Source organism: Xiphophorus hellerii, chromosome 3 (genome assembly GCF_003331165.1).
Source record: "Xiphophorus hellerii strain 12219 chromosome 3, Xiphophorus_hellerii-4.1, whole genome shotgun sequence".
NCBI classification, from domain to species: Eukaryota; Metazoa; Chordata; class Actinopteri; order Cyprinodontiformes; family Poeciliidae; genus Xiphophorus; species Xiphophorus hellerii.
In genome coordinates, this window is record NC_045674.1 from 1,288,079 (window position 1) to 1,315,919 (window position 27,841).

General features: G+C 44.2%; 1 protein-coding gene across 7 annotated transcripts; it reads right to left on the reverse strand.

Moving 5' to 3' along the window:
- Positions 1-310: 310 nt before the first annotated feature.
- On the reverse strand, positions 311-27,795 carry gramd1a (GRAM domain containing 1A). Of its 7 annotated transcripts, none has more exons than XM_032554511.1 (22): positions 27,610-27,795; positions 26,331-26,433; positions 22,079-22,586; positions 17,724-17,919; positions 17,025-17,045; positions 16,855-16,939; positions 14,950-15,053; positions 13,754-13,849; positions 13,476-13,556; positions 11,905-12,023; positions 11,376-11,667; positions 9,996-10,149; positions 8,451-8,603; positions 7,628-7,749; positions 7,409-7,551; positions 5,399-5,502; positions 4,657-4,872; positions 4,470-4,554; positions 3,912-3,923; positions 2,810-2,917; positions 1,579-1,699; positions 311-1,497 (listed from the first exon to the last, which is right to left on the reverse strand). In XM_032554511.1, exons 3-22 carry the CDS (start codon positions 22,486-22,488, stop codon positions 1,402-1,404), a joined length of 2,718 nt encoding a protein of 905 aa, XP_032410402.1. In that variant the 5' UTR covers positions 22,489-22,586; positions 26,331-26,433; positions 27,610-27,795; the 3' UTR covers positions 311-1,401. The 7 variants fall into 7 exon arrangements, with proteins under 7 accessions (XP_032410402.1, XP_032410393.1, XP_032410426.1 ...); XM_032554502.1 differs by having other exon boundaries at positions 22,079-22,783; XM_032554535.1 differs by lacking the exon at positions 3,912-3,923 and having other exon boundaries at positions 22,079-22,783; positions 27,610-27,794.
- Between the last annotated feature and the right edge of the window lie 46 nt (positions 27,796-27,841).

The following is a 27,841-nucleotide window of genomic DNA, read 5'->3' on the forward strand; positions in this document are numbered from 1 at the left end:
TTTAAACAAACTAATATTATAAAATATCTAAAAATGAGAGAATTAGTTTTACTATTTAAACATTAAATTTGTGCAAATTCAGAAAAGAATCTAAACTATTAAGAAATTATATTAATTCTATTTGTAATGTGTTTGCAAAATTTTAGGATTTAATTGACGTTTAACATCCTTAAATAGTTTTAAGGACATAAATGTATTAAGGGATTAATTTTCTCAGCTTCATATTCATGATTGAAACAATCTTAAAATATCAAACTGGAAGTTTATATTTGCTTTTATAGTATTCCACAGCAAAATAAAAACATTAACATTTATTAATTAAAATTTTTATTTATTATTTCTAAACATTTAATTGATATTTTTCAAGATAACGTGAAGAAAACCCTCAGAGTTGTTGCATGTTTTAGGATTTTCATTTTTCTCCATTTTGTTTTGTACAATCACAATTTTACAGTACATTCTCTCCTCATCCTTCCATAATAAATACACCAGCCTCTCGTTTCCATGACGACCGTGCACAGCAGGGCCAACCAGCTTCTGCAGCCGCTGAAGTCGGGACAAAACCCCAAAAAGCAGAGACAGCGTTCCTCAGTCAGAGAATTAGAACAGGAAGTGAAAAAATACAAAATAATGACGAGTAAATTCAGATTAATTTCACAAAAAATAACAAAACAAAAAAAACACTGTTTCCCTTTTTGTTCTTCCGGGCCTGAAAAGTTCTGCTTGGTCCGTTTCATTCCGACTCGGCTGAAGATTTGGACACAAAAAGAAATTTGCAAAAAGAAACAAAAACACTGAAGAGAAAAAGTAGCATGTGATAACGTAACCATGGCGACGCACTCTCTCCTCGTTCTTCACGCACTCCTCCTCATCATCACTATTATTATCATTATAATTATTATAATAAACTAGTTTTCAGAGAAACATTCGTAAAGAGCAAAAGGTTTTCATTATTGCTGAACCTCGTTCTCCTATTGGTCCAAACATCAGCAAATCAGAGCGCAGAACAGCCATCACATGACTTGTTCAAGCAGGACGAGACTTGGGAGGTAATAATAAATACTGAGGAGGTCCGTCTGCGGCCGGAACCGGTCCAGAACCGGTCCCGGCGCCACGCAGCAGGTCAGGAACCAGTCTGGAACCCGGGGGCCCGCCTGTGGCCCGGTTCTGCTCATGTACATGGAGCGGTGGGGGGAGGGGCTTATTGCTGTGGTTCTGGAAGCTTCTCATTGGTCGAAGCTAAAGGCGTCTGATGCGACTTCAAGTCAGGCAGGAGAGGGGGATTGTGGGTAGTGTAGTTCATCTGTCTGTCCCACCCAGGACTGGGTTCTGATAGGAAGTGTCGGAGTCCTGAGACCGGGGGGGGGGGGGGGGAATGCGGGTCGGGTCGGAGGTCAGAGGTCAGGTCTCAGACAGGGTCTCTGTGTCAGCGGGCGGATCCGGCTCCCCGTCCGGAACCACGATGTTCCTGTGGAGTTTCTCCAGGGAATGCTTCATCTGGGGAGCAAACACAACCGGTCAGCTGCTGCGGCTGAAAGCGGGCGGTTCTGGTTCTGTTTGGAGCAGGCGGGTTCTGACCTGGTCCAGCAGGGAGACGGAGGACTGCAGGATCTGCTGCCACTTACTGAGCTGCGCCTGGTGGAACTGCCGCTGGAGGTGCAGAACCTGGGCCCACTCGCCTGCCGTCTGGGGCAGAGGACTGACGGCACAACAGCAACAAGTCACAACGGGTCAGAGGTTCTGATCCAGTCCACAAATTCACCTCCAAAAGGTCACAACAGTCCTGACCTTTTAATGAAGGACCTAAGGCAAGCTAAGCTAGGCTAACTAAGCTAGTATAAATCAAAATATTAAAGATATAAAGAAAATATATTAAATAAATTAGACTAAACTGGAACAAACCAATTAAGCTAAAAATGTTCAATTCGCTAAGTTCTAATAAATTAACTAAGAAAGGCTAAGCTAAAGTATGCAGCTATGGACGTTTATGCTAGGATAAGATTCAAAAACCAAAAATAAGCTAAGCTAACTTCATGTAAAATAATCTAACATAATCAAAGCCATACTAACTGACACTAAGCTAAATAAGCAAAATTAACAAAAAATCAATCAAAAAATAACTAAAACCCAAAAGAGTTAAGCTAAAGTAATTAAGGTTGACTAAGCTAAGCTAACTGACACTAAACTAAACAAGCTATTTTAATGTAACATCGTCTAAGTTAACATCATCAAAGCCAGTGGAGCTAAGTTACTCACGCTAAGCTAACCTATATTGAGCCAAGTTAGGTAACATAGTATAAAATAATAAAAGTTCGAATCAATCCAGCTAAAGTAAGCTAACTGACATGAAGCTAATAGTTAAGCTAGCACAAGAAAAGCTAAGATAAACTATGTCAATCTTATAAAAATAAAAACACAAAGAAAAACTAATATTAAATAGTTAAATCAAAGCTAATTAGTTATGAATGTAATTACTAATAAGTTATGTTTAATTTTTTAAAATAAATTTGTCACATTAAAAGCAACATAACAGTTTTTTTTCGAGCTCTTGAAATGAAAGGTGCATTCTTTATCTAATAAGCTGCAAACATGTCAAACATGAAAATCCCAAAGAAAATAATTTCGCAAACTCTGGGCTCTCTAAGTCTAAATGAATCGTAGAATATTTAACAGAAAGTGTTCGGCTAATGAACTGTAAACAACTGGAAAAGTAGCTAAACTGTAAATTATGACATAATGATGATAAACAGTTCAGTGGTTGTGAAAATGTCTGGAGACCAGAACCCTGCTGGGAATCTCCTCCGTTTACCTGTCGGCCACAGAGTAGGAGTGCCACCGCTCCAGTGTGTGAGCTGCTCTTTCCAGAGCGTACAGCTTGTAGAACAGCAGCATGTTGAGAGCCACCAGCACCACCAGGCTGGGGGTCAGAGAGACGGAGAGGTCAAACACACCCGGACCGGACCGCACCGCACACAGCCAGAAAACAAAACAAGATGGCGACCAGAGCAAACGGGATGGAGAGGAAACAGAAACAGTTCAGACTCATCTGGAAAACACAACACACTCATGACATTATGGGAACAATCCACCAAAACCAGAATCATCAAAACTGCTAACAGGATTTCAGTTTTGGTTCAAAATTAATCAAACATCTTTTTTTCCATGTCTCGGTGTGAAACATTTCAGAATCCATCAGATAATCTTTAATACTTTAATAACAGTAATTTGTTTCCTATTTAAAGGTGAAGGAATATCTGCAGAAATGCTACAACTCTGCCTCCTGTTGACCTAAACAGGAACTGCAGCTGCTCTTCACGTCATCAGATTAATTTAATATCAGTGGAAACAGCAGCTATGTGGAGGATTATGGACTCCATGATTTCAGGTTCTGAACTGAAAACAAACAGGAAGCAGTTTGCGAAAACTGCGGCGGCGCAGTACTTCCTTCAGCTGCTAGGGGGCGCCCTTTAGCTTTGAGGCTAAACTTGTTTCTGAGACTTTTAGTTATCACATCTGAACTGAAACTGTATCAAACTGAAGCCATTTTCCAGAAAAATGTCATTTATTTAAACATTTACTAATATTTGTAACTTTTGTCTCTCAGTCAATAAAACCTGACAGGAAGTTCAGTGAATCATAAACCATCTATAATCTGTGTTTTAATCCAGACTTTCTCCAAGTGTTTACACATCTAACTATTTTATTCATCGCCTCCTTGTTTTATTAGAGCCACATAATAATAAAACGATTATGATTCTGTTATCAAGTTATTTGTTTGAATATTTCAGAGTTCTGGTTCTGGTTCTGCAGCCCAGTTTTCTCATTAAATGGTGGATTTTTCACATTTTGGGACATTTGTGATTCACATGGTCTCATTTATGCAGCAGAAAAGCAGAAGCTGTCATACGAACCTGATACAGATCCTACGCATGGGGGGGAGAAACAGGAAGGCTGTTAGTCCGACCCACAGAGTCAACAGCAGGGGTCAGGGGTCAGCGTGCAAGGTCAACTCGGCTTCGTCTCAGTTAGTTAAAAAAATCATTGAAAAGTTGATTTAAATCAATAATTTGGTTTAAAAACGAAGAGAATCATTTATAGAGCGACAGATTACAGATAAAAACCAAATAATCTGTTTCTATGAGAAGATGAAGATTATCTCACACCAACAAAACAACTTTAATAAAACTATTTATATTAAACATATCGGGGGAAAATTGAGTGGAAGGAAAAAGACGGTCCATGTGGACAGAGCTACAACAAACTTCAAATATGTTTTACTGGAAAATATAAAATCTGAGAAACAGATTGTGTTTTTTTTTAACCAGAATCATTCAAATGAAGAGAAATAAATATTTATTTTACGTTTCTCATTGATTTTCTGACTTACTGAGACGTAGCTGAACATTCAGAGAGAATCAGAGCAGAGCTGCAAACATGCAGGACCAACGGCGACCAGAGGGGGCGCTTACATGAAGCTGACGATGAGGAGGACGGTGGAGATGCCGCCGTGTCCGCCGGCGCGCCCGCGTTCGCCCAGCTTGAGGAACGGAGAGCCTGCAGACACCAAGCAACGATTCAGCAGCAGGAAACACAGAGCCGCGCTCTGACGTCTCCCTCCGGCCACCGGGGGGCGGCAGAGGGGTGGCCTGGACTTACTGGCCTCCCTGCGGTTCCGCTCCTCCCCGACGCCTCGCTCCCCTCGATCGCCCGCCTCCACACCGCCTCCCTCCCTCTCGCTCTGCCGTCGAGAGCAGGCGCGCTTTCGCCGTCGCAGGGACGGCGGCGTCTTGGCGTCGGCGCCCGCGGCGTCGCCTGTGGTTACCACGGAAACCTCGGTCTGCAGCAGCGTCTCCAGCTTGCACACTTCGCTCTCTGCATGTGGGAAGCAGGAGGAGGAAAAGTGAGAAGGAGATAAACATTCACACCCTGAGAACTTCACTAGAGTTGGGTTTGGACTTTGACTAGGCCATTCTAACCCATAAATCTGCTTTGATATAAACAAGAAGCCGGCAACATTTTTAACCAAAAGAGCCATTTTTGCTCAGTCACTAAAACAAATCGCTCAGAGCTGCGAGTGTTAATCAGAACCACATTTGTTTCTATTTTAAGTTTCAAAATAAAGAAAAACATCAAACTTTTCCCAAAGGAGGAAATGTCTGAAAAATTATTTAACAACTAAAAAATGTGTATGTTACTTGTGATTAAATCTAAATAAATTCTTTTAGTATTGTTCTATAGTGAAACTTCAATGAAAAAACAACCTGCATTTGTTATTTTCACGTTTTAAAACATTATCTGCTTTTTATGATTTTTAAAGAAGCAGGAAAACCTCCAGCCAGTCTCATCATCATCATCATCATGAGAACAGACGACGGCTGATGGCGGCGCTGCGCCTCACCCATGTTCCTGTAGTAATCCTCAATGCCGCTCCAGGTGTTCTTCTCTATCAGTGCTTTGACTAGACTCCACGGCTGCTTCCTGTAGCAGATGTCTGAGGAAACTCTGCATGGAGGGAAACCAAGCAAAGCCGTCAGAGACGCAGCAGCCGCCGCCGCCGCAGCAGCAGCCGTCAGAGATGCAGCAGCCGCCGCCGCAGCAGCTTGGTCGATTCATGAGGACAAAAATGGCTTTTATTCACTTTTAAACTTTAACCTTAGATTTGTCCTCACGCTTATCCATCTTATTTTAGGAATGATTAGCATAGTTCATCTTAGCTTATCTTGCTTTAGCTTCTGTATTAGCTCAGTATCAGTTAGCTTAGCTTTGATTATATCAGCTCACCTTATTTTACATCAACTTAGCTTAAGTAACTCAGCCAAGCTGTATTACAGTAGTTACCCCAGCTTACTTTAGCCTGTTTTATCTTAGCTTAGTAATTTTAGCATCTTTGGGTTTATTTAGGACTAGCTCAGTTAGCTTAGCTTACGTTACATTAGACAGTAACTTTAACATTTCAGAGTTTATTCAGAAACGACTCCTAGACGTTAGCATGAGAAAGACGACAGTAAAACAGTTCAGCAGGTTGAAAATCATCATTTAAGTCCTCAGATGGACCCAGACGGGTCAGAACCTTTCAGCCTTTTCTTCTTATGTGAATGTTTGACATGCAGCTCGTCTCCTGCTGGTTAAACCCAGACAGGCTGGCGTTAGGAGCTGCTGCCAGCGGTTAGATGCCAACATGTCTGGAGGAACGAAGCAGCTGAAATGAAAGTCATGTAACCAGGAGGCAGCAGCGGTTCTGACCCGACCCGCGCTCACTAACACAATCATTCAGTCTCTGTTCCCTTATCTAATCATGGATTGGTTTGTTATCGCAGAGCAAACAGTGATTGAGTGAGGAAACCGGCTCGACCCGGTCAGCAGGCCAACGGCGGTCAGAGCAGCTCAGGAATGCAAAACAAACCAAAGTTATTCATATTTAAATCCACAGAATTAAATCTGGGTCGGAACCACAGCTTTAATATTTTCCACCAATTAAGCCTAAAAACACTCAGACAGTCATGAAGCTCCCACATCATGACTGGAACTTTATTTTATTTCAACGAAGCGACAGCAGCTGAGCAGGAAGCGGCTCTACCAGATTAACCACCTGCTGTGGTTTCTTATTGTTGATGTCTTTTATTTTTATTTATTTGTTGGTCGTATAAAGTTTTATTAGCTCCGTTTATCGTGTTGTGGCTTAATTTGCCAGTTCAGATCTTTGAAGCGACTGAATGAGTTAAACCATCCATGCACATGTTTTACACTAAACGAGGCTTTGTGCAACATAAATGACTTAAATATCAGTTTTTCATGTAAACAGAAATATTGAATCAATAATTTAACAATGTTGCTATGAACAACATAAAATGCAGAAGTCTGTATTTTCCAGGCACAATCAGACAATGTTACCTTCAGTTGTTATAAAAATGCTACAAATATCATAAGAAGTTTGACCTCCTGATTTAATGGCTGGAAATTGGGCCTCTGTCTCTTTAAAACCTGCTGCTCTTTCTGAAGCTCCGCCTCCAGGACGTCATCATGAAAACGTTTCTCTGTTAAACATTTTACAAACGTCTTCAGAGTGAAGTAGAACTTAAGATGCGCTCAGCAGGAGTTCAGCTGAGATGTTTGCTAATTGCTGCTGGCTAGTCTGAAGGAGCTGAATGGAGGGGGGGGTGGGCTCTGAGGAGGAAACTGCAGCTGAATGGTTGCCATGGAGACTATGAAAGAATGACAGTCCAGGTTTCATCCTCATCCTAACATGACTTTACATAACAGATTTCTGCTCACTGACTGAAACACGTTATTTTATCATTTTGTTAAACGTTTGTTTCTTCTTACTGTGTGTCCAAAGATAACTCTGAATTTTAAACCAAGACACCAGCTGGCGTCCCCTGCGGGTGAGGCGACCCTCATGTTGACCCACCTGAGGCGGCTCTTGTGTTTGCTGATGGAGGTCAGGCAGTATCTGTGGACGGTGTAGAAGTAGTCCTGGTAGGGGATCCCAGAGGTGATGACCTCCGAGTCCACCACGTAGCACTCGCCTCTGGAGCAGCTCTTATGCAGCGTCTGCAGGGGGAGCGGGGTTAGTTCTGCAGGGTCAGAGGTCAGCTGGACCTGGTCGCTCACAGCTACAGAAACCAACCTGCGTCTCGACCACCGGGGCGGTTTTGGGGCCCAGCGGGTTGTTGAGGGCGATGGTGTAGCTCAGAACCCGGCTGCTGGTACCGCTGGTGCCGTCCTGCTGCCACTCGCCCACCGACAGGTCTGAGAGAGAGAGAGAGAAAATGGCGGACATCAGGATGAAAACATGAAAACGTCTAGGAGGTAAACAGTTGATGTTCGCTATGGTTGTTTTAGATCTTTATGTGAGTTAAATTTAATGTGGTTAATCGTTTCTAAACCTGGAGAAAAGCTTTGAACTCTGAGCAGAGTTGACCTTTGACCCTCCCTATGTCATTGCTGATGTCTTTCCACCCTGGCGTTGTGCTAGCACTGATCTGGAATCTCAAACTGACTGATCGGGTTTAGATGATCTGATGAGCAGCACGTTTCCTCATGACTGCTGCAGAAAACAGCAAGACAGAAACGTGTGTGTGCGTGTGTGTGTCAGCAGTCTGAGGAGCTCAATGAGAGCAGCAAGAAAACAAAACGCTTCAACGGTCACCGCCTCAACAGGAAAAACTGGCATTCATGTTCCACAGCGACAAGTTCACACACGCTCTGCAGAACCAGACGACTGAATAACTGAGCCGCCAGGCAGGCGGGCCGGGCGGAGCTGCCAGGCAGGCGGGCCGAGCCGAGCCACCAGGCAGGCGGGCTGGGCCGTGCCGCCGGGGAGGCGGGCCGAGCCGTGCCGCCGGGGAGGCGGGCCGAGCCGTGCCGCCGGGGAGGCGGGCTGAGCCGTGCCGCCGGGGCCCGGTCCGGACCCAGACCTGGAACCGGGGTCCAGGGTGTTGCTGACCTACCGGTGAAGTGCCTCTGGGAGAACAGGTGCTGGAGGAAGTGCGTGTCTGCGGAGAACAGCAGGTCGTGCAGCTTGTCCACGCTCATCCGGACCGCCGTGTTGATGTTGAGGCGGCCGCTGAGGTTCGAACAGAACGCCTCCACCTCGCCCGACGCTGCAACACACACAGGCGGGTCGCTCACTTCCCATCAAACATTCAGCCCAAACGGCAGCCCTGACATCCGACCCAAACCGTTACTGCTGGCTTCATGGAGGGACCAACAGCAGCAGAACCGGAAGTCAAAGCTGCTTCATCAGAGAAACAATGAATCAGAAAACATCTGAAAACTAATCTGTCATTACCAACATCATTGCTTCTGTATTTTTCTTTTGCCTGACAAAAAATAGAACAAAATTACAATTCTGTGATTTTACTGTAGTTAGTTAAGCTGTAGTTGGAGCTAAACATTTAGTTTACAAACTAAACATTTAGTTAATGGATTAAATACCTATCTTGAAGTTAATATTTAGTTCAACTAAATTGTTGGCTTGCTAACTTAATATTCAGGTTCTAAATTAAATATTAAATTAACAAACCAAAAATTTTGTTGAACTAAATATTTAACTACAAGATATGCATTTAGTTCAATATTTAGTTTGATGCTAAATATTTAGCTCCAAGATAACAAAAACTAAACTAAATAAACTTTACTAAATTCAATTCAATTAAAAACGCTTAGTTCCACCCAAAGGGAAGTTAAATTTTAAGCACATATTTTACTTATAAAATCGGAAAAGAGCCAATTGGAGGCTCCTGTATATCTGCAGTAAGTGAATAGTTAAAGTAAACCGTCTGCAGCAGAACCTCAGCACGGATCCAGGCAGCAGAACCGCTTAAAGGCCAGTGAAAATAAAAACAGTTTCCTGGGTATTTACAGACATTCAAACTCACTGCTTATTAAACCCTTACATTCCTGTAAGGTCAGCTGAGGTCAGGGATCAGTTCAGAGAAACCCTCAGGTTCTGCCGGATTCACCCAGGCAGAACCAAACAGGTTCTCCAGTCACTGCTGGGTTAAAAAAACCGCAGCGACTCAGAAAGAAACAATTTAAAGTTTGAGCTGGAAGGAAAGAGTTTGTTCATGAAACCAAAGACGAGCTGAAGACAGAAACCTTCAACCGGCTGAACTCTGAGGTTCAGTTACGGTCTGGTTCTGCATGAACTTTGTTCTTAAGGACACTGGTTTTTACATGATGACCTTGAACTAAGCACAGCTTGTTTGAATCAAATAATCGAGATATCTACTATTAATAAGAGCTTGGAGACCACACACGTTTGCTTTAAAGAGTGTGTGTGCGGATCTGGCTGCAACACACACTCTGACCCCGTCACTTTAATTTAAGTAATTACTTTAATTTTAAACTTCGCCAGCCTCAAAGTGCTTCCAGGCTGACATTAATTAAGAACTGAGTCTTGGAGGTAAAAACTCCCCTCTGACTACAACAGAAACGTTTTCCAGAGTTCAGACACTTTTAACCAGTTCATGCGAGTAAAGAAACAGACTTACTCTCCTCCTGCGTGTCGGACGAGTTGCTGGGATCGGTGGGCAGCTCTTCGTCGTTGGTGATGTCCAATGAGGAGAGGTTTCCCAGGCTGGCGGCCGGTGGGGGCGGCATGTGATTGGTCGACTCGGGCTGACTGTCTCCTCCTTCCTCCAGGGTCTGAAGCAGAGGGGGGGAGGGGCACACGGCCCAGCGTCATGTGACTGGTGAGAAACGGGCCGTGGCGCTGAACAAAGCTGCTGTAGCTTATCTGATATTATCTGGTCACATCTTTACGTTTTAGCCTGATGCATGATGGTTGTTTTCATATTTTCACTCAGTAGGAACACAATTAACTGAATGTTAATGTTTCAATAACTGACAAAATCTGATAATACTTGCTAGCTTAATTTAGCTTAGCTGGTCTCATCAAACCCAATGTTTCACTACGTTAGCTTAGCTTACTCAACCATATATTTTACATTTCTTTATTTTTAAATTTCCTTGAGCTTATTTTAGTTCAGGTTAGTTTATTTTACATGAGCTTAGCCTATTTGATCTCATTTCACACTGTTAGCACATCTTTTTATACATCGTTATTCTAACTTATGTTAGCTCTTAGCAGAACATTTTTATACTATTAATGTAGATTATTTTATGCTTCCTTGTAACTTATTTTGTTCTACAGTAGAATAATTTATTTTACACTGTTAGCATAGCTTATCTTATGCTACATTATTGTATCTTATTTTTGTTATTAGCACAGCTCATTTCATGTAGTGTGTTAGCACAGTTTGTTACATTATATTAGCACAGCAAATTAATTTTGCTAGCATAGTTTATTTTACGATATGTTACCTCAGCATAGCTAACATCAAGTCTGTTAGACGTCATCTTAACTTAGCTGAACTTTCTCAGTTAAGTTTATTTTTCATTTTCTTGGTTTATTTATGCTTCTGATTTCTTATTTCACATTATCAGCATATTTAGCTTGGTTCATTTAAATTCAATTATTTTGCAGTTATCTAGTCTGGTTCCAAAATTGTGATTCCAAAAAAGCTATAAATTAATAACTTGACATATCACAACATATTTTGCTCTTCATCCTTAAATTAATTTTGAAAATTAGAAGATATGCAGAAAAAGCAGCAGAATCTGGAGGAGAACATTCATTTCAGAGAACTGAACAAAGTGTCAAATTTCAGGGACATTAAAATTTTTAATCCTGGACGTGTTAAAAAGGCAACTTTAAAGGTTAAAGCGTAAAAACAATCCGTTTCATATGTTTCTCTATTTACTGCAGTTTCTGTTTCAGTAAACTGCTGCAGCTTTTCAGCCGGACTATAGATTTCAGATTATAATCCCATCAGGATGTGTTTGTAAATATGGATGAGGCGATCACTTACGAACGATGCGGCTGCAGAGACTGAGGCGGTGAGGGCCAGCAGCGAGCCGTGGCAGCTGGGCGGGCTGGGCTCCATGGGTTCTGGGCCGGGTCTACTTCCTGAAGAGGACGGCACCTCGATGGGCTGGCAGGCGGCGGAGGGGGGCGGGAAGGCGCCGCTGAGGATGGGGGCGGACGCTGGACTGGTCAGACTGCAGTGGACCGGGACGGGAGGTGGGGAGCTGCCGGCGGACGGCGCCGACACTGTGCTCAGGTCCAACAGGTCTGCCACCGACATGGACTCCTCTCCCGGCCTGAGGCGGCAGGCAACAGGAAGAGGAATGCAGGCGGTTAATGTAAAGCAGTCAGACAATAGAAATATTGCTATGCAAACGAAACCCCAAGGGAAGCATTTGCATGCTCACGCCGAAAACTGGTTGTGCTTTTGAGGAACAGATGCAAACAACAGAGGAACTTTAGTTTTATAAAGTCCAGCTGGAAGAAGTTCATCTGAAGCTCGGTGTCTGGTTGGTTTCCATGGAAACACTCACAGCAGGCCGTTGATGTGTTCGCTGGTGGGAGAGACGTAGTCGTCGTCCTCGCTGGTCAGGCCCAGCTCGGTGCCGTAGCACTGGTGCACGATGTGCCACAGCTCTTTGGGGGACAGAGACTGAAAGCAAACAGAAGCGAAACTCAGACTTCACATCATGATGGTAACCAGCAGCCTCCCTGTTTCCCACTGCAACACATTCAGATCCTGCAACATCTACTGAAACAAACAGCCAATCTGTAGAATCAGCGACAGACTAAAGAAAATTCTGGTCAAATGATTAAAATGCAACGTTTAAATAGTTTTTCACAATTCATTCAATGATTAACGTTTCAGGAACTCAGCCTTCAGGTTTCAATCCAACTGATCTGTTTTTATGGCTACTGAGTGAAAAATGCGCTGAGCCAACACTGGAGGAGGTAATTCCAGATTATAATCCCATCAGGATGTTTTATGGGTCAGGGCTTCGTTTCTGATCCAAACAGAACTCAAAACACGTGCTGCAGCATGAATCAAAAACCTAAAATAATCCAGCCAAACTGGCATGGATTACTGCTGCGTTAATAGAACAGGATTTATTTTGGCTCAGACCAAAATAAATCACATGATCAAATCTAGATCCTGCAGTAACCTCTGCAGCCATTTTAACCCTAATGATTGGTGACGACTGGTTTAAGACAAAAATTAAAGAACGACATGACTTCAGTTTTTTACTCCAATAGCAGGAAGTGGACTACAGCACAGGGCATTCTGGGTAAATGCACCCAAAACAATCATGTGAGGCCGGCAGCAGAAATGGCCTGTGGTCTTCTCTAAAGACAAGAGAAAATCCTGGAGAAGGAGGAAGTTTTTCAGAAGTTTTATCCAGATCTTAAAGGAGCAGCGTCATGCGTTTCTGGGAATATAGTTACTCAATTTTGCTCTAAAATGGAAAATATGTTACCTTCAGTTGTTATAAAAAGGCTAGATAACTTGAAATTGAAACTGGGCCCCTGTCTCTTTGAAAACTCATTCTTCATGGCTCCTGAAGCCAACATGGCTCCTGTATTAACCTTTAGTGTTTTTACCAGCGCTGCTCTGAGATGCAGCTCCTATAATGAGCAGCGGGTTGCTAATTGCTGCAGGCTAGTCTGTAGGAGTTGAGTGTGTGAAGGCTGCTCTGTGGAAAAAAAGCTTGGAACCTCTGAGGAGGAGCTTTGTCCTCGAAGGCGGGGCTAGGTCCACCCAGGTGTTTTTCAAAGCTGAACGGTTGCCATGGAGATGATGAGGGAATAACATTAAAAACATGATTTAGAGCTCAAAAATGTTTATCTTACTTGATATTGATTCTAAAGTTTTCCAGATTCAGGATTTATGCAGCCTGGAAAGGTTTAAACTGGGTCTGATTTTACTGACAAATAAAAACTGTTCTGATGTTCAGAGTCCAATCAGCAGCAGGCGGTTCTGTTTCTGTTACAGAGTAGACAGTAATTAGATCCGCTCCCTCAGGCCTCTGTTTCTGTTTTCACAGCTCCTTCCTGACTGTCATCCACTCAGAGACGGTAACCGTAGCGACGTGGGGGGTAGCCGTACCTTGTCCAACAACGCGTTCTGCCACAGGCGGAAAATCATCATGAAGCTGCGCTCCCTGGCGCCGAACGACGTGAAGAAATGCTGAGGCAGGAAACAGGAAGCAGAGACAAAAGACGGGAAGAAAGGAGTGAGAACAGAGAGACAGCTGGACTTCCTGCGTCCGCTTCATCGGTGTGAGGAGATCCAGCCAAGTCAGCCGGTTCCGTCCTGCCACCGCAGCAGGAGGAACGCTGCGCGTGTCGCTGCTGCAGGAGCAGGAAGTGCGGCGGGCGGCGTACCTTCTCGCTGTCGGTGCTGATCTGGATGGCGTTGGGGATCAGCTTGGCCGTCTTCTCCTTTGTCATCGACGTCACGTCTTTTAGCTGGATGGTGATCTGAGAGACAACATCAGCTTCATTCATCATTAAAGAAATATGAAAACACAAAACCTGCAGGTTAAACTATATTTCATACAGTCATTAACACAGGATGAAAAGTATTCGCTCCATTAGTTGTTTCATCATTTTATTTTATACATTCATCTTGATCAACAACAACAAAAATCCTTCTAATGTCAAAGTAAAAACTGATTCTACAAATAATGACAAGTAAAAATATGAGACATAAAATAAGTGACTGCATAAAGATTCACTCCCTTTGATTCACTGACTGAACTGAACAGAGGTCCAGACAGCCGGCGCTTCTAGTTTTACAAAGAGTGGAAAACAGATCAGCTGAGAGCAGAGAGGCTGCAGCAGCGCTGAAACCTTCGCCACGAATCGATCACTGAAATAATCAACCACTTCAGAATCAATCAATAAATAACTGGAGTGTAAAAAGGAAATTTACTGGAGATGTAATTAAGCCAAAACTGTACAATAAATATTAACATTTTACATTTAAGACAAAACAATAAATCTCCTATTAAGAATATTTTTCATGCAGTTTTTAACGGATAAATCTGAAAATGAATCTGTGGTTCAGCTCAGCTGATGTTTGGCTGATTCTGTTATTCTTGGTTTTAACTGCAGATTCATCATTTGCTACAAATATTCAAGTTCACTAAATGATGCTTTTGTTGATTTTTAGGGCAGCAAAATGTTTATTTTCTGATATAAAAAATTACTTATTTATTTATTTTCACCTTATAATTGGTTTTTAATATTGTATAAAATCTGCAGAATGTGCCAATTGTTTTGAATCTAATTAAAAATTACTCAACAGAATAATACTTTACTAAAATAATAGTTAGAAAATTTAAAACCTTTTTAAGACATTTCTGAATGGAAATGGACCCACTGCTCCTTGTGGGGCCCGAAGCCTGGTCCCCACAAGGGGAAACGCTGTTTTTGGGTCAGGCGTCAGATTTAGGACTAAGGTGTGAATTGAGTTATGAGTAATTTGGTTATGAATGGAAGTCAATGAAAAGTCCCCACAAAGATAGCCATGCAAACATGTGTGAGTGTGTGTGTGTGCGTGTGTGTGTGTGACGTACAGTGGTTTCCCAGCGGAAGATGTTGCTGTAGAAGCAGAGCCAGTTCTCTGACAGATAGAGGCGTCCCTGAAGCAGAATGTCCTTCTGCAGAGCGCAGGAGTAGTCTGGTGAAAACAGAGCAGAGAGCAGGTCAGCTGACACACACACACACACACTTGCAGGAATCACTTCAACTCTAGACAGCAGGCTGAAAGTGGCGATTAAACCGTTTAAACGCTCCTCCATCCTCCTGAGGGATTAAACCGAGTCTCACTGATGAGAAGAGAAGAGCTGAAGAGATTCATAACTAGAATAATCAGGACTGGTGAAGGTATAACTGTGTAAATCAAACTTGTTTCAGTGTTTTGTGCCCTTTAGACACATCAGCTAATCAGACACATGTCTTTAATCTCCAGGCAGATTTTAGTCTGACCTTTAAAGCGAACCTCAGCGCAGGTTCAGGTGGACAGTGTGGATCCGGAGGATTTCCTCTGAAACCTTCTGACTTTCCAGCGATCCGCAGCTCGTTCTGAAACTAACTCTGTTTCAGTCAGCTGCTGGGATCAGCGCTGTGGTTCAGTGGAGACGGATCCAAATGGATTCAGTCTGCAGAGATCATCAGATCAGCGTTCTCTTCCAGGTTCTAACTCAGCCTGCATGATGTCAGCAAGTCCAGCTTCTCTGCATCCATGATATGAAACAACACCACTGCTTTGTGGCGTCTCTGCCTGGAAAATGATGCTTTGCTATGATTTTTTGTCTACAACAGTAAAATGACCCCAGAGGTTCTTCCTTGGGTCATGCACGACATTCATCTTTTTCTGAAGCATATATCTTGTTTTCATAGTGCTTGTATCCAGTAGTGTGCACATCTGCTAATGTGCTAGTAGTGAAGCTACTTTAGCTTTACCATTTTGCTAACTTTAAACATCTTTACTGCACTTAGCTTCCCATAAGCTAATTTTTTCTACAGTAAACAGTTTAAAATCTGCGGACGTCCTGCTGCGTTCTGACTGAAGCCCCACTGCAGAGTTAGCAAAACTCAACAACTATGAGACAGAAACCTTGAAGGGAAGCTGAACCACAAACTGCCTGCAGGGTTCTGCAGGTTCAGACTCCGCCTCACAGAGAACTCCTCCCCACTCCTCCAGACTAGTGGCAGCAGCAATTAGCAAACACCTGCTGGAACCATAGCTCATCGTAGAATGGTTGTGAACGGCATCATGGAGGAGCATTGTGATGACGTGCTGAAGGCGGCGTGTTGGAAACGGTGGGAGCTTCTTAAAGAGACAGAGTCTAATTTCAAGGCATCAGGTGTGACGCTTTGATGTAAAATCTAATTACTTCTAAGTTATTTTTATACCAACTGAAAGGAACATAGTTACTTGATTGTGCTGTAAAACATCACTATGTGCCTAGAAAACATAATACCGCCCGTTTTAGACTCTGTGTGTGAACAGAGCGCAGCACCGATATCAGCTCCGATTGTTCCACATTTTCCAAATTCATCCCTTCTGTCCGACTACAGCGTTCCCATCGCTCTGCAGCGAGACGAAACGCCAACCTGCTGCTCAGGCAGCGCATGCAGAGAGAACGCATATTTTTAACATCCCATCCCGGTGTAGCGTGGGTTTTTAGCGTCATGGTAACCGCAGCTCTAGTTCTGACCAGTTCTGCTTTGTTCTGAGGCTGATCTAAGTGTGTGTGAGAGAGAGAAACTGTGTGATGGTCGTTAGATGCAAAGCGTGTGGGTACCCTGTGGTTGACAAACAGCAGCGATTCATTCGTACTTCACTTCTCCTTTCAGCCGATGCTTTTCTAACTAAATCCCCAAACTCCTCTTCCTCATTTCATTCTCGCCGGGCTGAAGAACCGGGCTTGTCTGAACTTTGATCCCAGAACAACCCGTAAACGTCCTGAACTCACCCACTATGAGCCGCTCGGAGTCGGGGAGCTTCTTGAAGATTTTTCGGAAGTCCTCGTTGCGCTGTTTGTACGTGGGACTGAGGACCTGGGAGAGGAAGGCAGACATGGCTTCAGAGGCCAGAGGCTTCAGATGAAGCCAAAGTTCAGCGGCGGCGTTAATGAGTACTCACGTTGTACCAGCTCTGCATTTTCTGCAAAGAGAAACAACACAGTCACTAAGCTCTGCAGCCAGATAAGGTCACCACAGAAACTCATTTCACACCAGCACAGACAGTTGCTGGGCTTTAGCAACCTGCAGAGTTTCCACAGCAGGTTGCTGCAACCCGTCAGACAAAAAAAAAAAACTAAAACTGACTGAAGATTGAGAAGCTGCAGCAGCTGAGAGGAAGCAGAGAGATAAAGTCATGAGGAAGAGCTGCTCTGCTCCCCGGAGCACCGAGCCAGAGGGATTCTGGGAAAAATAACACCCCTGATGGACGCTGCTGTCAGATTGCTCCAAGCAATAAGTATTCACACCCTGCTGGTATTAGTTTAAATAACATTAACTGCATTTTGTTGTTTTCATTAACAAATATTTAAAGACATTTTATGCACTTTTTAAATTATGACATAAACAATAATCTCACTCTGATTCTTTGAATCTGCGTCTGCTGTACAGACTTATTTTTATTTTGTTGGACATCGGCCCTCAGTGGACAGAGTTCTAGTTCTCACTTTATCATCACATGCTAACAGTCTTCAGTCAGAGGCCTTTTCAGATTCGTTGCAACACTGACTGCTACTGGAGACACATGGATGATCAGAGTTACGGCAACATTTAGCTTCCCTTCAGGGTCCAGCTAGCGTCGGGCCTTCAGAGCCGTCCTTACCTTGGCGTTACGGCTGAAGTGGCGGGAGGCCAGGGGGTAGGCGGAGGACAGGGAGGAGGCGGAGGGCACGGAGGGCAGAGGGCTGTCGGCGCCGCCCACCCCTCCCTCACCCTCGCTGGCCTTGCCCCCCCCCAGGACCCTCCGTCGCAGGGAGGGGGAGCTGCCGGGCGTGCTGCGTGGAGAGTTACTGGCCGTGCTGCAGGGACACACACACACACACACAAAGATTAGCTGAGTAAAACCAACAAACTGAACTGAAATCATGTAATTATTCAACTGCAGATGGAGTTTGACTTCAGTCTTATGAACTCTGATTATTACTGATGGATTCAGTCTTCACTCTTTATGTATAACAGCTTCTCTATAATCAACACAGCGAAGCTTCAGCTTCCTGCAGTCAAACCGTCCAGAGGAAACGCTGCAGGGCTTCACGTCTTTCTCCAGGCTCTGCAACGCTTCGCTCTGCTGCTGGATCCACGCAAACGAAGCCGATTAAAGAGTTTATCTGCTACCAGAAACAAGTCCACAACATCACACGTCCTCTGCTGTACCCAGCAGTGGGTCTGAACTGATCGTCTACTCCGTTTCACCAGCAGCTGCAGGAGGAACATCAGAGTCAAACCAACTCCATTTATCTTTTAGATTTCACCACTAGTGTGACTTTTGCTTGTAAAGTTGATACAGGAACTATGAGCAACATGCAGAGGAAACTGGATGTTGCTCAGAACAGAATCATGGTGCTTTATGTTTTACATCTCTTTGGCAATGTTTGGTAGTTTTATGAGGCATTAGATGGTCTGACGTCTAACTGAGCCACCAGCTAAACAAAACTGACGTCTTTAACTGATTGATCATGAAAAATCCCTCAGGAACATCTGGATTCCCCCTGACAGGAAACCGTTAATGTGTCTGGAAGCTCCAACCAGCAGAGGAAGCAGATAATGTACAGAGCTAAAAAAATTTTAAAACCTAAAAGAAGGATCAAAAATGGTGCATCAGTCTCACAGCAAACCTGAGGAAAAATATCACCAAAAAATATAAAACATGGTCAAAATCTAATAAAAAGCAACAAATATTCCAGAAACAAACATGTTAGTTACTCCAGAGATCTTCCTCATTATGCAGAATCTACATTTTTAGAACATTAACTGTATACAGCCTTCATTCAGCCAGCTGAGCAGCAGTGCACAGCATAGCAGACACGTTATTTCCACTCTGTGGGACGATAAAGGTCATTTCTATTTCTATACTAAAACTTCATGAGGGAAATTTTGAGCCGTTTTGAAACCATAACTCTTCCTGTCACATATTACCAGACAATAAACTGGTCCAGTAATTAATAATAATAATAATGTTGTAGTGAGACCATTTTCAGTAATTTATTGATAACATCATCAGGCAAAGACCTATTAAGTTTCATTTTGTAAAGAACTTTTAAAAATCCAAAACAAAACAACCAAAACTAAAATGGATTCTGATGTTTCTGTAAAGAACATCAGAATGAAAATGATTTTAATTCATGATGCTCAGCAGGCAAAACCATAACTGCTAAAACCTCAGTACTCCCTCATACTGGAAACCAGTCCATGCTGGTTAAAGATGGAGGCTAACCAGGAAGCAGCCAATCAGATCAACAGGTCAGGACGGTAAATCAGCTTCACTTCTTCTGCCTTCATCACATTAAAACCGCCAGTAAATCATCCGGAGAGGCTTCTGCTGCTCAGACTGCAGCTAACAGGTGAGCAGCAGCCCTGCAGCATCAGCAGCATCAGCAGCACAACGGTCCGGAGGCCGAGCAGCAGCGTCCATGCGGGGCCGCGCTGTTCGCGCTCCGTGCGGGATGGAGGAGCCCCGCAGCAGCAGCGAGGGTTCAATCAGATCTGTTTACCTCCACTAACCGGCGCTGCGCTCTAATCTGCAGGATACGGTTCATTTCCCCGGAGATAAGCCGGGCTAGGAGCGCAGAGAGCCGGCTGGCAGCGCGGCGCGGCCCCGCTAAGCAACACTTACTCAAACATGTCATGAGTCGGCAGAGGTCCCGATGAAACCCGCCCAGAACCGCCGACCGGCCCGCCGCTGGCCGTCTGTTCCCCCGGTGAGCTCACTCAGAAAGCCCGGGGATCCGGGCAGGGGGGGCGGATCACCGTCCGCCGCTCGGCCGCCTTTCAGTCGCTCTGCCTCGGATCGGAAAGCGGCGGCGTCCCGCGGGCGAAGCTCCCCGGTACCGGACCGACCCAACCCACTAGCCCGAACACAAGAGCCGGTAACGGGCTGCCGTCTGTCAGCCGACCCCTAATCCCTCTGCAGCCGAGGAGGAGGAGTAAGAGGAGGAGGAGGAGGCAGAGCAGGCCTTGCTGCTCTGATAAGGATGACCAGGCAGAGGAAAACTGAAGGTTTGAGCTGAAGGACAAACTGCAGCCTCACGTTCACCACCAGACCGTTATACATGTAAAACACAGATTATTTAATCTGGCTTCATTTGAGCAGAATATCTGGCCTGACTGGAGCAGAGCCCACCCAATCCCTTAACCCCCAACCTGTGTCCATCTCTCTGGATTAGAGTCCAGATGATAATCCAGGCTGGCCTGAGCCAGGCCCGCATGCATGGCTGTCCCTCTGTGTAATCTGCAGACGGAGAGGAGCGGTCCGAACCCGAGCCAAAGAGAACAGAGATGAAACGAGGCGACAGCGTGGAGAGGAAGTGGGTGAAAGCAGAGGTCTGAAGATGGTGGTTCAGGACATTTCATCAACTTCCTGTCTGTGTTCACATCAGGTTAAAAACCGAGAAACACTTCAAGAGTCGGTGATGACAGGAAGAAAACAGCTCCAATGAACAAACTGCTGATAAAACAGCAAACCAAACGGAACCAGGACGAGCTGGAGGTCAGAGAACGATCCGGAACCAGCAGCCATGTTGCTCCCCACCGTCAATGTTTACAGTCAACAGTTTTGTACCTGCAGCCTGAAACAGAGACTGTGAACGCAGCTCCGCCTAGTCACCTCCAGCTAGTCATTGTGGGTATTGGTGCATATTAGATTAGATGCATGTGGTAGATGAAAATATGAAGAATTGAAAATGTTGCATTCGGGGTCTTTAAGTAATTAGAGACTGTGATATTAACTAATTTACATTACATTCTGAAGAAACTTCAAATACAAGTTAAACAATTTTACATTTTTCTCTGAGGATTGATAAAGTACTTCTGAATTTGAACTGAATTGTTGTGATGGTCTTACATATTGATGGATTTTAGCTGTGAACTCTGACCCTGTGAATACCAGGGGTTCACGATAATATAAAAATGTAGAAAAATGGGATTTCTAGCTGCTTCCATCCACTTTCCCAAAAGAAGTGACACAGAGGAGGCTGGTGTAGGAAAACTGACTTCTATGGAAGAGCTGACAGGTTGTGATACTGTGATGAACAAGTTCTCACGCCAGAAGCTGACTGGTGTTACTTTCACAGATTATTGCAGCAGATAATCTCATCTGGTTTGTGGTTTGGCTCTGGCATGTTAATGGAGGATTAAACATCAAGCTAGTGTCATGATTTTTATCTGATTAAAAATTAAATGTGCTCTCGTTCCTCTTCCTGTTGCTTCATGACTGAGCGCCGATAAGGAAAACTGGTTTCCAACGGCAACACACTGACATGAAAGACTCAGAATAATCCACAACCTGGGCAGATTAAATTAAAAGAAACGCAAATTATTTCAATTAAACTTTAAGAAGAATGTGTTTATTTCTACCCAACATGCAGCAGATTATTTAGCATCGTTATCATGCAGCAGATTATTTAGCATCGTTATCATGCAGCAGATTATTTAGCATCGTTATCATGCAGCAGATTATTTAGCATTGTTATCATGCAGCAGCAGTAAAAGGCAGCAGCTGCTCATGCGGCCCACTGCAGTGATGCACGTCTGATCTGATTGGATTCACATGACATCATCAGAGCCAGAGCCTGCTCCCATTGGCTGGAGATGATGTCATCACTGTGAGGAATGGTCCCGCCTCCTCAGCAGCTTCTCCCTGTTTGTTTACATCATTCCTGCTGCTCACAGATTGGGATTAGAACCCCGGTAATCTGCAGGTTCCATGCAGGTTATGCAGCCAGATTGTTCTGACCGGGTCAGAAACGGGCCAGCTGACATCAGACAGAACCATGAATCATCTGAAGGTTCTGATCCGTTCTGCCCTATAGATCCAGCCGGTTCTGAAATTCTGACAAAAACGTCCCTGATCTGATAACTGAGGCCCGGTAATCTGGTACCGGCTCTCTGGACCTGAATGTGAATGAGCTGAAGGAGAACTGCAGACCGGTCCGGTCCGGTGCTGACTGACTGCTCACTAACCTGCAGCCGTCCACGTCTGAGTCTCTGCTCAGCAGGCTCCTGAGAGACCAGCGGGAGCGCCGGCTGGGGGAGGGGCTTCTGGACCAGGACCGGGGCGGCGGCAGCAGCAGGTCATGTGACGGGCTGTCCTCGCTCCGCCGCTCCGCCAAGGGAGACGGGCTGCGGCACCGCTCGCCGTCCTCCACCACGATCTGCGGCGTCTCGCCCCATCCTGGCCGAGTGGTGCCGCCATGCAGGCCCGCCGGGCCCTCGCATCGCCGCTTGGTTCTGGTCCTGCTGCGGTGGGACCGGCCCGGCAGTCTGGGGCTGGGGGGGCGGGACCAGGACTCTGTGTCAGAGGACGGCGGCAGGACGGTGAGGGTGGGGACGGAGACGGGCTCCACTCTGATCGGGGACGACGAGCTCATCATCAGGTCACTGCTGCGCGGCCACGGCCGGGTCCGACCCGGTCTCCGCCATGATGCTGCTGGCACCGGACAGAGGAACTCAGGTCACGACCCCTGTGACGCTGAGGAAAGTTTGGTGGAAGACAGAACAGTTTCAGAACGGCTCCGCAGACGTTCCTTCACTCCAACAGCCAACCAGAACCAGCTGCAGCCTCCGGACCTCTGGCCCAAAACGTCCCGCCAGACGGCGCCAGCATCAGAAAGTCAGGCGAGCGTAGGCGTGGTGCAGCGGCGGCTCGCCACCCTGACCTGAGTCTGCCTGAGGAGTGGAGAGAGCAGAGAGCTGATGTTCAGCCTGGCGCCGCCGCCGCCGTGCGATCTGGGTCATGTGACCACGCGGTTGATCATTAGCTCGTGTTGCAGAACAGACCTGATCAATACACTTCACTCAACACACAGACCTTCATCTCTGGATGAGGTTCTGATCATTTTGGTTGCAGCATTAAATCACAGATTCTGCTACTTTAATCTAAGATGTTTTAAAACATTTAAAGGTTATTTAAACTAAAGACCAGCATGATAACCAGGAAGTTATTATATTAAGTAAAGTAAATAAACTGTCAATATAAGTGAATGTTGTTCTTGTTCTGGTCTGTGACATCAGCACCTTCAGACAGGAAGCTCTTTGCCTCATGATGGCGACTGACGAGTTCAACCATCACAGAAAATCCCAGAGTCAAACCACCGACTGATATGACGAGCTTACAGACGACGACTGAGAAAAACAACTTTTTCTCAAAAGTCGCCAGTTTAACAAATATTAAAGAATTTATATTTTTTCTCAGATTTCAGAATTTTTTTCCTCAAATATCTGTGAAAATATTTTTAATTTTTCCCTCTAATTTATGTAAAATAAATTTAGAATTGACATTTTTTTCAGTGTATCATCTTCCATACAAATGAGCCAGTGGTGAATAATATAACAAGTAACACACTGTTTAAGACATTAGTGAATGTAAAATGCATGAAAGGAGATATTTAAGAAATGTGAACAAACTCCTTTAGTAAGAACTGAAAAGTTGCAGAAAGTTTGTGGTTGTAGCCGCTCTGACCCGGCGACCAGAACCGAGAGAAGACAGAAATGCAACCCAACATCAGCGGACCCGGATCCGGCCCAAACCGAGGCCGGCGGTAACCATGCAGCAGCCCTGCAGCCGGCTGCTCCGCTCCATTGTTTGTGCTCAAAGCAGAAACTTCCAGGGAAAAGATCCCGATCCCGTCCAGCGCTATCGGAGCGATCTGTTTGAACAAGAACAATCTGGGCAGCGGCTTGTTTGTCCACAGTAATCCACCGTAATCTCAGCAGCCGCACAGCCTGATCCTTCAAACAATCTGAGCGATGAAAGACAACATGATGAGCCGACAACTTCCTGGAGCGACCAGAACCGAGCCGAGCCGAGCAGAGAGAGGAAAGAGGAGCTTTAGAGTCAGACTGATTAAAGGGCTGTTCCACTGTTTTCAAACGATTCAGGCCGACAGCTGCAGTTCAACATCTGAAACACCTGGACCAGTCAAAGCTCAGCTGAATTATACCACCTTTAGTCCAGGTGTGAAAACACACAAAAAGGACAAATTCAACATGTTTGTTTCAGGGTCAAAGGTCACGACAGATGGGCTCCAGCGGGAGAAATGCAGCTGATTACAGAGTTCAACCACATATGAAGGCATTAATATTTCAAAACACACCGATTAAAGATATTGATGGTGGAAGTTGGTCATGTGGTATTTGTTTGGTCATGTGACAGAGGTAGGAAGCAGCGCAGAGGAACATCAGACTCCCTCCAAAAACCATAATATCTGGTCAAACATACCGTAATATATATTAAAGTACTCTGGTGGTTCTGGCGCTAAAGCAGATGCTAGCATCCACAGACTCCTATTTCAACTCTTGGCGTTCAGCCAATCACCACAAACAGGCTAAAAATGGCGCTCCTGGATTGGCTGCTTTGCAAATGCCAGCCAATCAGTGTCAAGTATCGCGTACATAATATTTGAGCTTCCCATGCTGGGTTTTCTGTCGAACATTTTACAGAAGAAAAACGATAGAAAAAGGCGATTTTTCCACAAGTAATTTTTGGTTACATTCTGCAGAAAAATCTAGTGGTTTACTGTAATAATGGTAAATATCAGTTATCGGCCTGAATGTTCATATAGGCGGCATCTTGTCTTATACTGAATATTTCAGAGAGAAAGTCAGAGCAAAGTTTCAAACCTGTCCAGGTGTTCTATATTCCAAAAAGATTGATATATATGAATAATTAGATTTAAAAGCCATAAACTGTGAATAATTCTCCTCTAAATTGTTTCAGTATTTTTGTTTTCATGGTTAACCTCCTTAAACTGCTCTGAACAGGGTGAGATGACTCCTACAATCCCCCCATTTTATCTGCCCAGTTGGACTTGTTTCATCCAAGGAGATCTAAAGGTCAGAGCATTGCAGTTTCCACTGTTTGGTTTTCACACTGAACAACATTTAAACTGCATTTCAGAACCATCTGAGCAGCCTAAAGTGACCCAGTTCGGATTAGACTAGACTAAGGGTTTCAGATTGTAATTAAAGGTGGTGTAAATATGTTTAACAGCCCTTTATTCGCTTCAGCGCCGGATCTGAGAAACTTTACGCCCAAAGTTGGAGCTCCTACCTCCCATTGGAAGAGTTTCCTGCGGTTCTGCTGTCTTGTTCGGCCTCGAAAACGAGCCGGGCCACGGTTCGGGAGCCGATACTGAAATCCACTTTCTCACAGGAGCACATCAACATTCTCAGACGAGAAACAGAGCAGGAGGAGCAGCTGCAGCAGCGGGAGGCGAGGGTGGAGGAGGAGGCATCTACCGGCCGCAGCTAACGGCTCCTAGCCGGCTAACGGCTGCTCCCCGCGGACCCCCAGAGGCCCGAAAACCGATCACCAGCAGGGTTCAACCTCCAGCAGACACAACACCGTCCCAACGCCTTCCATCTCCAGTCTCTTAGAGTCACTTTTATCAGGTTAATTTTAGGTTAAATATCGAAGTGAGCTTGGCAAGAGAGCCGAACCGTCTCGGATTAAAGAGCCGAACAAAAGCGGTTTTTGTCGGAAAGTGAAAAAGAACGAAGTGAGTTAACCGGCAGACTGGGTCAAAAGACAGGGGAGGACACCGGAGCTCACCGGAGCTACAGAAATATAACCGGACATACTTTATAAATCATTACATCTACAATTGTGTTTTCTGTTGAACATTGTAACATGTCATAGATAAAAATTGTAAATACCTCCTTAAAATGGTGATAATTTTTAAGTCTAACACGCCAACCCCCCCCCGCCTGAAAACTTTTTGGTACATTCCGGGAAAAATAACTGTACCCAAAGATGTGGCGAGAGGAAGGAGTGTTTACACCACACAAAGCACAGCGAACAGATCAAAATAGGCAATTAACTTTAGTCTATGATTTAAATAAAGAACCATTCAGTTGGTCCGAGGCAGTTTTATTAATGAAAATACACTTCGTCTAAATAACGGGTTTTTTGTACGTCCACAAGAAAACCACAATGACAGATTCAGATACGAAACTGAAAGCAGCAAATGCAGAAAAAAATCCCACAACTTTCTGAACTTTAAAGTTAATTTAAAGGGAGAAAAATACAAGCTATAAGAATTCACAGTGTCAAAGCGACATCTGGTGTCCGATCAGTGTCTGTGCATCCATGTTTTAACCTGAACTCCTTTTTACGTGTTTAATGAAGACATATTCAGAAAAAACTCTGTGAAATTATTAATAATAAAGGGGTCGATATTTAGGATTGGCTGTGTGAAACACACTGAGGTCCCACCTGCTTCCTGTAGCTGCATCACTTCATCTGATCCCACAGAGTCCCACCAGGAGATCAGATGTCTCCAACAGAACCAGCGGGTGGGAGGTCACCTTGACTGCAGCTGAAAATAAAAACAACGTAAAGAAGGAAAACATGCCGCAAACATGTAATGCTCTGTGTGAAGAGGTTTTCACTTTTCATCAGCGTGTGTTATTATTTTAGGTCTCTGCAGAGTTTCAGAAACAGTAGTTTGGTTCATTTATTGGATTATCTCAAACTCTTTTCACCAAATTTACAGATCTTATTGTTTGGATGGATCGATGTCAGAGCCCCGGATTCAGGAGGAGCTGCATTGTTTGCTTCGTCCCTCATTATGAAAAAACAAAGCAATTTACTTTTATACATGTTTGGTTTCAGAGCAAAACATGTTTAAATAGTTTAAGTTGGAATTTCTTTATGGAGGATCAATATCAATTCTGAAAGTCTTCTGGTAAATGTTAGCAAACAAAAGAAACCTGCAGGATATTTCCCATAATAACTGACTCAACATCTTTTAAGCTTTAAAAAGAAAGTTTTGTGCACTGAACCACGCTGAACTGAAGTACAGAAAAGAATAAATATTCTCACCGTCTCAAAGATGAAAAACAAAAAGGAACTTATTAAAATTCAAAGATAGAAGCCACTCCACATATTAAAAAAGCTTTTGGTTTACACCAGGTTAAAAGAGCAGATGATAATTATTGTGGATGAATACTTTTTCAATATTATAAGGATTGCATTATGTGTTTGATTGCATATGAAAGTACATCATGTGTATTGATGATTATGATGATGGCTGTAGACACGATGTAATGTTTGGTGACAGTCTGCTGTTTTTATGACTTTATTTTTGTGTTTTTATGATGTTAAACATTTTGAACTGCCTTGTTGCTGAACTCTGCTATACAAATAAACTTGATTAGTTGAAAAACTCACCTTGTGAATTATTAATTAATTTTACAAAACAGCTCTGCAGTAGATTTGTTGTCACTTTAACCAGATTTTTTTGTCCCAGAAACAGAAGAAATATGCAGATATTCTCATATTTCTTACAATATTTTGTGTCTTATATTTTTTTATGACTATAGCAACTGTTTCAAGCACAAAACTCCTAAGATTTTTACAGAGTTTCATTGTTCTGCATTAAAACCCAGATTAGAGGAAATGTTGTCCCACTCTGGGCTCTAATCTGGACTGGGATCAGTTCACGGCTCTGAACGATGCAGTCGCTGCATAAAGAATAAAAGAGCGTTTTTACCTTCCCGTTTCAGAGCATCACAGTGACTCTGCAGTTTCCAGACGTCTCATGCTGCGTCCCTCAGCCTCCGGTTTGTCGCCTCCTGCAGCGGTCAGCTCACATGCTGCAGCCTGTGCAGCAAACTGCTTGTGTCCGGCTGGCTGGCGGACGCTCAGCCTGCAGCAGCTGAACCGACGGCTGGAAACTCGATCTGAGCTAAAAATAAAAGAAACGCCAGCAGCAGCAGCAGAGA